Below are 11208 nucleotides of genomic sequence, written 5' to 3'. Positions count from 1 at the left end.
ACCAATATTGCGCGCAGGTAGGTTGGAAAATCGAAGTATTTTGTGAAGCAACAATTCTTCTACCATGGCGTATTACCCAGATCCGGTTAGTTCCCCAGACTGCCCTAGGGTGCCTGTGGAAGAACAAGGCGCAGGCACTTCCATCCTAAATGCGCTACTTGGGAGTAAAGGCCATGCTTGGATTGGGTCAGCTCTCAGGCCATGATATGTGGACGACAGCAAAAGTAACGGCAGGTTTTATTTCTTTTTCAACTTTTGTAAAAAAATATATTTAGGGGCACATTTTCCTTACTTTTCCTTACCTTTCAGGGCTTGGTTAGCGCTTTGTAACGTACAAAAGCCACACATTAATACAGTGTTCTACGAATGCGTCCGCCATAAAAGTGGCTAATAATCTGCTGTACCTTTATCTGTTTACGAATTCCGAGATTTTGGGAGCCACCGGTCGGGAGACTTTTAACTAGGAAAGCAAAATATTTTAAGGCAATATAAACGAGCGCACCCGCGAGCGCACCCACACATATAATAATGACTAGACTCACATTGCATTGGCTTCAGTACTTTGAAAAAAAAAACAACACCCCACCGTACACTGGACTCCTTTTGCACATGGACTCCTTTTAAGTTATCACTGGGGGAGGAACTGACCCCCTTTAAAGACTTCTACCAGCTTTTACTTTATTCTATACTTACGGGTAACTTTTCATTGTATGACTGGAAGAAAACCGGGCAAACATTGTTCGCCCCTCTGAAATTATAAAATGTATCATAAGTTGAGGAGTAGGGTGGGGAGGGACTTGAAGCCTAAAACTCATTGTTTCCTTTATTTCAAAGGGGGGAAAACCTGAACGATTCTCATCCTTTTGATTGATTAAGGTCTTGAATAACTTGAGGCTTGAGAGTGACAGTTACTGAATAGACTATTGCAAATAAAAAAAGCCCTGTGGAAAGCCGGGCTGGCACTTCAGAGTGCAAAGGAGGCGAGTTTGCTGGCACTTACTAAGTTATAAATAAAAGGACATGCACAATAGTACCTTCTTTAAAGACAGACAGTCTTTACAACACTCCTGGCGTCATATCCTGCTGTGGTCACTTCAGCTCCTAGTCAGTCTTTTCTCTCCCTCTTTCTTTTTCTTTTTCTTTTTTTTTTTTTTAAAAACCCTTCCCCTCCCCCAGCAGTTTAGTTTCAATGCTATAATAAATTCCTGGGAAGATCTGCTTCTTAGCAAAGTTCACTTTGGCAAACATATATAGGAATGTGCAATATATATATGTGTGTGTGTGTATATATATATATATATATATACAGCACACGGCTCCGTAAATATGCACAAAGACCGACTCCTACCTATCTTTCCAGTTTTTAAAAGCAAGAATCCGTTTGGGGGGATCTATAAAGATTCCTGTTGCCGCCGTCGCTGTCTTGGTTTTTGTTTTGTTTTTAAAAATACGATTGCACCAAAAGCTGGGTTTCCACTCCCTCTAAATGCTGCTTTGAAAAGTTTGAAAACAGAAGGGAGGGGGTTGAGTGGGGGCTAAGAGAGAGAGAGAGAGAGAGAGAGAGAGAGAGTTTTGCTGGATGCCAGACACACGCCCAGGGGAATCTAGTCTGGAGTTTGAAAGGACAAAGGATAGTCTCGAGAGAAACGCTGGAGTTTCTCTTGAGTTTCCCTGCGTACAGCTGCGCATTTACAACCTCTCCGCAGAAGAAAGAAAAGGTGGCCCAGAAAGAGAGAGGCAGAGAGGTAGAGAAAGACACTGACTTCAAGCCATGCAAGAGGTTGGCTACTTCCTCATTGTAATCTCTCGCACAGTGGCATTGTGCCAAGAGGAGTTGTAAAAAAAAAAGGAGAAAAAAGGAAGGGACCGTCCTTCCCCCCACCTTCTCCTCCTCCTCCTCCCTCCTCCGCCGCTTCCCTCCCCTGCTCCTCTTGCATTTTCTCCTGTCCAGCCATTCTCTGAAAGAAAAGGCACTTCATCAAGGGAAGAGAGAGGCAAATCCCGGGTCACCCTCCTAAGCCGGAGCCCTTCGATTGTCAGGAGAAGAAGAGAAAGTTGGCGCTGTCGTCCAATCAGCTCGTGTCTTCTCCAGACGGGACAGTCTCCAGGCTGGCCAATCGCGGCGCAGAGATCCTAAGGAAGCTTGGGGTGAAAGAACTAATAAATACTCCGGAGCGGAGCTTCCTTTCACTTCGTATCAACAACAGGAAGAAATCATTCCTGCCACTCAAGCCCAGTTCGTAGCAAAGTGAGCTCATCCCACGGCAGGGACCAGGCACCTCGCGGCTTCCTCGGCAGCCTTTTTCTCCGGGCAAAACTTTTCCCACCTCCTTTTCCTTGCTCACTCTCTCTTTCCCTCGCTCTCACTTTCTATCTCGGCCACATTTTTGACTCGAGATACCACGTTTGATTGAGAAACAAACCAGGGACAACGACCCCCCCCTTTCCCTTTTCCCATAGCTTTATCCCTTCCCCCTTTTCTCCTTCCTCTCCTTTTTATTAATACCTTTTTTAACAACAACAACAAAACAACAACAACAAAACAACAACAACAACTCCTCTACTCGATTCATTCTCTGCGGATCTTTTCCCAGAGCTGATCTGCGTTTGCCCTTTCATCTTAACCTCCGCCATACCTGGATACAATACGTTGAAAGAGAGTCAAGCTGCCTTCAAAATGACAAGTCTGGGTGGAGCTGTCCCAAGGATGATGCGACCAGCTCCCGGACAGAATTATCCTCGCAGCGGGTTCCCATTAGAAGGTAAGACCGTGGAGCAGGAAAATGGGATGTTGGGGTGGGGGTGGGGAGGAGGGGGTTGGGGAAATCTGTGGCCTGCTTTGGTGCCAATGAGGCCGAATTGGGCATGCCTGGCTGTGGACCTGAACTCCTGACTTCGTGGAGTTGAGGAAAAACAAGTTGATGTGCACACGCTTAAAAAAGGAGCGGGTCGTGAGCAAGAGAGAAGGTTTCAGCTGCCATTGTAGGCACGCTTCCTTGGAAGTAGGTGCCAGCGAAATTAACAGGGATTCCTTTCCAAGGGCACTGGATTGGAGCGTAGCCTAGTTTCAACAGCATGGAAAAGCGCAGACAGGAATGTCCCCCTCTCTCGACACACCCACGAATTATACACATTACTTTTTCGTCAACTTTTTAAAAATTTGGGGAATGAAAGGAGAGAAGATAGGAAAAAACAGGAAGGTCACTGGAGAAGGCAGAGGCAGCGCAGATTCCAAACGAGTTTATTTCCCTCTTTGTTTTTCATGTCGGTTTCACTTGGAGGGTGGAATTGTCACCTGGCTGGGCGATGGCAAGCGTTGTAGGTGAGCGAGTCACTAAACCTGGTCGCAGTGTCAGAGCAGGAGGACACCCCAAATTTCTAACTCCGCCAGAAACTCCCTTGCGTAAGGGAAGTTTACAAGACTTTCGTCCGGCTTTGCCTTGCTTCCTTTACAAGCACAAGCCGGTAATGCCACCACAAAACTAGCAATTCCAACAACTACTGTTTAGGGAAAGTAATAGGTAGAAAAACGCCTTAAGTGCTGTCAAGCAACTCAGCTCGAACTCTCACTTTCGTGCATGTGGGCACACACCCGCGCAACACACAGCAGGGTTCGTGTGGACCTTCTCAATTTGTCCAAAACATGTCAAGAAACTCCCTTCCATTAATTGAATCTTAAGAGCTTTCCAACTAGGATTTCATTATTAAATGTGAGGGACTTTTCTGTTCCCTCTTGCAAGAGAGACTAAAAACAGGTGGGATATTTTCCTAGCCTGTTGATTTTCGCATAATCAGCTCAGACAGGACCCAAGGAAGTTGGCAACTCTTCTGCGAGTTTATGAAAACGTTAAAGATGGTTAAAGCAAGGGATGAAACAATACTGTACAAATTGTTTCAGGGCGAAACGAGTCAGTGTGATCTGGAGAAGGGATGTACAAACAGGTGGGCAAGAAAGCGAACTAATCGGAAACAAGCAAACAAATAAACAAAACACCAAACGTCTTTCGAAATCGGGTTTTCGTGTGACTCTTAATATTAACATTTCTATTCCTCTCCCAAATGCATGGTACCTACCATTTCCCTTCCAAAACTGCCCCGACATATGAAACGCAAACAGTATAAGTAAATATTAAAGTTGTATGTGTGTATGTGTGTGGGGGTTATTTTAGAAAAAGTCTGTGTTTATTCAAAATAGGGCAGATTGTCACATTCTAGCAGACTTCAGGAGACCCGTGGTCAAATGTCTACGATGCTTAGATTCTTCCTACAGTGAGAAGCAGGAGCACCAGTTGCAGAAATGTTGCTGTTACTTATATTTCCCCTCTTTTCTGGATCTTTTTGAATCATAAATTGCTCCTTTTGAGGGGGGAATTGGGGATACTCCGATTACTTAGAGCACTTGTCAACACTGTATGTTTTCCTTCCGAGGAAAAGAAAGAGCGATTTAAAAGAAGGAAAATACCTGCGGTAGCCAAAGACTTCCAAACGCCAACCGCGGCTTGTCTTAGGGAGTTTTCAACCTAGGAATAAATATTTATTGAGCTGATACCCAAAGCACTTTTTCTCGGAAGAAAATTCAGTGGAAGCCGACCGAGAATAAATATAACCTTCCCGGTTCGGTTTTTAAAACAGATCAAAATGCCCACTTCGCCCAGAACTATATATCTCTTACAGATATAAGAAAGAGAGGGCTCAGTTTTGCCACGGCTTAGCCTCTGTTTGCTACGACGGAGACAGCAAACGGTATCAGGGAATAACTAACCCGTTTGTTAACCAATCCTGAACACGTGCGCGAAAAGTTCCAAGCGAAAGTGTTTCAGGATCCGTGTGCCAGGCTCAAACGATGCCACCAATCGCAAGGGAGAGGGGAAGCTGCCTGGAACGCGCGTCTCTGTGTATCGTGTGTAATGTCGCTGTACCTTGCGTGTACGTGAGGTAGGCCGCTCGGATACCGAAGGAGCCCTCTCTTCTTTGTCCCCCTTCTGTCCAGTGTCGACTCCGCTGGGCCAAGGCCGAGTCAACCAGCTCGGGGGCGTCTTCATCAACGGCCGGCCTCTGCCCAACCACATCCGCCACAAGATCGTGGAGATGGCTCACCACGGGATCAGGCCGTGCGTCATCTCTCGCCAGCTGCGAGTCTCGCACGGCTGCGTCTCCAAGATCCTCTGCAGGTACCAGGAGACCGGCTCCATCCGGCCGGGGGCAATCGGAGGCAGCAAACCCAAGGTGAGGAAGGCGCAGCGCCGCCGGATCAGGCGAGGGGGGCGGGAATTGACGGGGCAGCTTCGGGCCGCGGACCTGAAGAACTCAGTTGCGCTTTTATTCAGAATCTGGTCAATCCAAAGGCCTACAAAATGGGTGCATCACCCTCTCCGTGCCTTCCAGTGCATGCTCCCGGGCGCTTGGGATCTTGTAGCAAGACATCCGGATTGGGATCATATGGAATAAGAAAGGACTGGGTGGTTCTGTTAATTAAGGGAGGCGGGGGACAGACGTGCAGAACTTCAGCTCTAAAGTTCCAACCAGTTCTGAACTCCTTGGCCAGCGCGCAGGTCCCCGCAGGTCCACGTTGGTGCACTTCCTTCGCGATCCTGACATCGCTGTGTCTGGGATTTGCAGCGCCGACTGCTTCAGACGGGCCTGGCAGAGCGCAGGAGCGCTAGGCTCTGAACGCAACGCATTCCTTTTTTCTCTCTCTCCTCGTTGGAACGCTCTCTGTTTTCCTTACACCCCTTTACAACCACCCTAGCCTTGCGGAGATACAGATCCCAACCCCCTTCTAGCGCGTGCATATTGCTGCACACTTACCCAGCCACCCTCAGGAAGCATGCGCCGTTTTTTCTAAGTAGGATCTAGAAAAGTAAACTCTGCACTACTCCAACTCTCTCCTGGCCAAAGTAACTTTCAGAAAGACAGTTGCTAGACCTTGCGGATCCCTCGAAGCAGTGTCGGGTAATGGGGGGGAGGGGAAGGGGACTATAGCCCAGAACCGGGATCAGCGCGCTGCGACGCTAGCGAAGGCTGGGATCCTAAGCGACTTTCCTTAACCAGGGCAGGAATCCGCGAGGCTGATAATGGCCTTGGGACAAGTGTGCCAATAAACGCGGAGGTCTAATGGATTTTGGATCACACCACTAACGAGAGTGGGCTATATCCAAGAGAAACTTGAATTTCAGTAATTTACCTTTCCATCTACCCGTCTCTGTCGTCCAACTTCTGCTACAAACGTTGCATTCTCATCTCACCCCTAGATATACTTCCTCCTCCCTCTCTGGAAACTAATTATCACTGAATTCAATGTAATCCGAGTAAATGAATTTTGGAGCCTGGCGCTTTATTCCTTCCTTAGCCTTCTTCCTCCGAGGTGCATTGCGCAGTCTAGCGTATAAATGACTAGTTTCCCAAACTGTTTACATACAAACGTTAAGAGGTCAGAAAGATACTAAATCGAACAGTCACGTCCCCGCTTCCAGTCTGATTTCAATGTTAATAAAAGTTTGTCTGAGAAACCATTTCCCAACTTTGAATAAATTTATTCTGACACTGGGTTTTGTTTTTTGCCCCGTCCTCGCCATTCCCTCCGCATCCCCATCTTAAATGGCAAAGGAACAGATATGTTTGAAACCTCAACGAGAATACACAGCATTTTAGGGTGTTTGGTGTGTATTTATATTTCTATACATAAAATTAAAAGTAATCTTATTTCATCTTTCAACAGAAGGGGATATTAATTTCCGCTTAATTAAAGGCTTCATGCATGCAGCAAATTTTCGTGGATCTTTAGAAATAGGACGTTGGCTGCAGCAGCCCCTCTTTTATATTTTCCGGGATTTGGCTGTTTTTGCTTGGCAAAAGTTTCTATGAACTTTCAGGACTTTTATTTAAATGATGTTTTGTTCTAATCATAAAGTGAATGGGATCCCCCCCCCCACCTCCCCGTCTCTCTCCCTCTTCTCCCTTGTTGGCATTTCATTTTTACACCCCGATACATTACTTTGAAAGGAGTCCTATTCGATTCCGATCGACCTTGATTGCCAACCTGCGGCTTTAGGAAGCTACCGGAGGGTTTCCTGTCTAATTCTGCTCTGAATCCTTTTGCAAGCCTGTTTCGTGTCACACAGAAGACAGTGTTTCTTGGGCTCTCAATTTTCTGTTTCAAACGTGAGTCCTGATTCTTTAGCCCCCCCCCCCCCCCATGATCAGTTCCTTTTATGGGGAGTGCTGCTAATTTTAAAAGCCCATGTTCGAGTCATTTCACATCTTTGCTTCAGCTGTTTTCTGTCAAATTGGCACCCCAGGGTCTGCAAAGCCGAGGAGATGAAGGATCTGTTCAGGAAGTATCCGGGATTGGTCCTGACTTTCAGCAGCATCAGTCTGAAGGGATTCCACCCCTAGGCTGAGCCCTCGATGTTCATTCATCCTCGTGGGGCGCCGGGTTTTGCTCCCCACCCCCGCTTTCTTTCCCATCTCTCTCCCCGCAAAGTGTCCCAACTTTTGTTCCTTTCTGGGTCGTTTCTATTAAAGCAGGTGACGACGCCGGATGTCGAGAAGAAGATCGAGGAATATAAACGAGACAACGCGGGCATGTTCAGCTGGGAGATCCGGGACAAGCTGCTGAAGGACGGCGTGTGCGACAGAAACACCGTGCCTTCAGGTAAGTCCGAAGGAGACTCATTCAAAATGCTTTTGGGGTTCACCAGCTTCCGGATCCTGCACCCACTTAAGCCGATTACACAGATCGACGACGTCTGGCATGGCAGGAAAGGGCTCAACCGCAGAGCATCTGCTTAGCACCCCAAGGAAGGGTTGAGAGCCTCTGCCGGCCAGTGTAGACCATACTGAGCTACCAATGGTCTGCCTAAGACGATCTATCTTCCTAAAATATATTGATAGGGAAGTTGATTCAGTTGATTCTGGTACACCAGCTGCCAGGTAAGTGTGCGGAAGGTGACACCGAAATTAGGGGAACGCCTCTAAGGAAAGAGGCTAGTGCCCTCGAAAACTTCGCTGGAATTGTCAAACCAGCCCTGAAAATACTTCCTTACAGCCAGTCGTTTTTACAGCTCGATCCTAAGCGGCTTTACTCGCAAGGAAGCCGCAATTAATTCAGTGGACAACAAGTTTAAGAAAGACCGGAGCTTTCACTCCCATGGATTTCATTGGAACTTTCCCCCACCCAATAGCACAATTAAAGATGCAGGCCGGATCGAGGTCGGTTTTAAGTTAAACACCATATATATATAATTGTTTTAGAAGCTCGCCCTGCCTTCCTCCCCCCAACTCCCCGCCCTGAGTTCCCATAAGAGACATCAAACGACGCTGCTCTCGACAGACTGCAGGCTTTCACGGGCCCTGTGGGGCCTTGCGCGACTTGCTGGATGAGTGTCTATGATCTGGCTTTATCTTATAGGCACTGGATGAAAGAAACCGAGGGAAAGAGATCGCGTAGCGTTGGGGAAAAGGCTGCGAGCCGGGCTAGGTAGTGGGACGTAGTAAAAGAAGACAAGCAATCTTCGTGGCTTGTCATTTCCTTGAGTTCTCATAAATCCGGGTGATCCGATTAACCACCATTGAAGCACATGTAGCGTCGAAGCATCGGGCTGGGAAGGTTTGTTTTTAATTAACATCCTAGAGCATTGCTTTCCGTCTCTCTCTCTCTCTCTCTCTCTCTCTCTCTCTCTCTCTCTCTCTCTCTCCTCTCTCTCATTCCTTTCCTCCCAGAGCAACAATCCTGGGACCCGAATATTTAGCAGGCCTGGGATTGGGAAAAAATAAATCCCGTATTTTTATTTTTTTTAATGGCACAATGTATAAGAAGCACAAGGACATTCTTTATTTTTTATTTATTTTGCTCATTGGGAACGGAAAAGGGCTTTTGCAAACGGTGCGACGCGATTGTGCCGTCTCGTTTTCCACTCGCGCATCCTCTGAGAAAGAAAGGGGGAGGGGGAATCACTCTTTCTCGGAAGAATTCCAGAACTAGTCTATCGAGGCGTTTCGCGCTGAACCGTCGCAAGAAGTGGATTGTAAGGTATCTTAGATCAGGAAGCGGAGGCGGGGAGTAGGTGGGCGAGAAGCCCGTGGGAATGTGGAAGGACTGATTGGTGGTGGCCCCGACATAGTCAAGACTTGGAAGGAATTAGTTCTTTGATGGTTCCAGCGCGGTGCGCTGAGTTAAAATATCCAACTTTCCTTCCCCAGGCAAGTTCATGCTTATAGCAAAAAGAAAGGAATTTAATAGCCTGATCCGCAACCAGTTTTGGGAAGCGAAAGTTTTGGATTTGAACTCAAGTACACCCCAGAACCTTTACAAAGTTCCATTGAGATCGATGGGAGTGAAAATCCATGGGAGGAGAAGGACTTTCACTCCACCCAGCCAGATGCACCCGAAGCCCGTAGGGTTAATACGTATATTCTGCTCGCTGCTGTTTTGCAACAAAGGTTGAACCTAACTCGAAATGGCTTCGACGTGAGGCTGCATTTCTATGCACTCTTTTTTGGGGTGGTGGTGGTGGTGGGGGGTTAAGCCCTAATGAACACTTACTTCCAAGTAAACTTGCAGAGGAATGGGCTGCAAAGCTTCCAGAGCTCCAAGATCCGGATCCTTCGCAAGTTTATTCGGAAGTCAATCTGCACTGCGCATTCAGAGGTGTGCTCAGTGTGGCTCCTCTCAAGGCAGTGTTCATACAATTACAACCTTTTACATTATGATGGTTATTTTTTAATGTAGGGTACCAACCTCTCTTTAAATCTTTCGTTTAGTTGGATTGCAGATCCTGATTTCCTCGCGCTTCAGCTATTGATCTTACTAATGCTTTTAAATGCGCACGGGGTCTTTCCTATTTATTTCTTCGTTTGTTTGTCTTGGGGGTGGGTGGGAAGAATTATACATTCACTCCTTCGGTTTTTTTAAAAAAATATATGTCAAGACTGTTTACAACAGAATCGTAAAAATGCAATAAATGGCCGAGCAGTCCTAATCCTTTAAGCTACAAATCAGAAGGAGCGCTAAACTTTTCTGTGATGAGCAAGGGATCCGAAAGGATTCGCCCCGAGACTGCCAAACGCCACTAGTCCCGAAGGAGGTTCATTGCCAACCCCTCTCTATAGTTAGTTGCAGCTGCTGCCGCCTCCATCCAGCTTCTGCCTTCAGTTCTATTTCCCCCTCTTTCCCCAAGTGAGCTCCATCAGCCGTATTCTGAGAAGCAAATTTGGGAAGGGAGAAGAAGAAGAAGCCGAGCTGGAGAGGAAGGAAGTGGAGGAGAGCGAGAAGAAAGCCAAGCACAGCATCGACGGCATCCTCAGCGAACGAGGTAAAGGGCGGCCGGCTTCTTCTTCTTCTTTGAGGGGACCGAGGCGCCGTTAGAGAGTGCAAAGATGATTGACCGGGTCTATAGCTTTATGGGACAGAGGAAGGTGTAGAAAGGCCGGACTCTTTGGCTAGGGGAGCCGTCGAGCATGTTGATCGAAGGGGGATGTTGGGGGGCGTCGAAAGGGTAGTACTGGCTGCTCCGTTTCCATTTAGGAGAATTTCCGGGAGAGACACTTCGGTGGTGTTTGGCTTTGGAGGGGAGGGTTGGAAATGGGCTTACCCAAGTGTCGTTCGCGATTGTGAAAATAGGACCCTCTAAGGGTGAGACTTTTGGGCGGCAGCAATAGGTAGATTCAAGAAAGAGAGAACCACGAACAGGTCCCTAGCTCCCTAGCCTCTGAAAGCTTTCCTGGTTGAAGAGAAGTTGGTTGAGATGACTGCTCTCCTTGTCTGCCTATCTATTGAAGGTGCATGTCAGTTTCAGCGAGATATTGCGACTCTGTCGGCCAACAAGTGGTGCAGTTGGGTAAATTTTGATTCTGGGACTTAAGGGCCTTCGTCACTCCGGCACTTACTTAAAAACATGGTGAGCCCCTTGCTGCGTTTCCCCTGTCTACTAGCTCATTCCACTGTGCGGGGGCCCTGGACGTCTGCCCCAAAGTCCCATCCTGGCGGTACAACTGTCCTAAATAGGTTTATTTGGGAGTTTTGCAGGATGGAATTATGCATATAGGTTTAGACCTTGTGTTTAGACAGACTTTAGTTTCGGCCTAACTGTATTTCTGCTACCTTTTGTCTGGGAGTCGCAGTACTATCTTTGGCGAGATCTCCGTCAGGAAGAGGACATCCCCACCGAGGGAACATGTCTTCCGCAGTTCCAACAGTACAATGATACT

General features: G+C 47.4%; 1 protein-coding gene across 3 annotated transcripts in view; it reads left to right on the top strand.

The window, feature by feature from the left end:
• Positions 1-1968: 1968 nt before the first annotated feature.
• PAX3 (paired box 3) overlaps positions 1969-11208 on the top strand; it is a 105908-nt gene continuing 96668 nt past the window's right edge. Inside the window, exons 1-4 of one of the 3 annotated variants that reach the window (XM_083742117.1) lie at positions 1973-2762; positions 4991-5226; positions 7525-7654; positions 10179-10313. In XM_083742117.1, coding sequence (XP_083598243.1) covers positions 2678-2762; positions 4991-5226; positions 7525-7654; positions 10179-10313 — 586 coding nt within the window. In that variant the 5' untranslated portion in view covers positions 1973-2677. Of the gene's footprint in view, positions 2763-4990; positions 5227-7524; positions 7655-10178; positions 10314-11208 lie in introns of all 3 variants that reach the window. The other 2 variants (XM_083742116.1, XM_083742118.1) reach the window with 2 other exon arrangements.

Source organism: Podarcis gaigeae, assembly GCF_964106915.1.
Source record: "Podarcis gaigeae genome assembly, chromosome: 5".
NCBI classification, from domain to species: domain Eukaryota; kingdom Metazoa; phylum Chordata; class Lepidosauria; order Squamata; family Lacertidae; genus Podarcis; species Podarcis gaigeae.
Note: the sequence above shows the minus strand (reverse complement) of the source record. Positions and strands in the feature narration are given on the sequence as shown.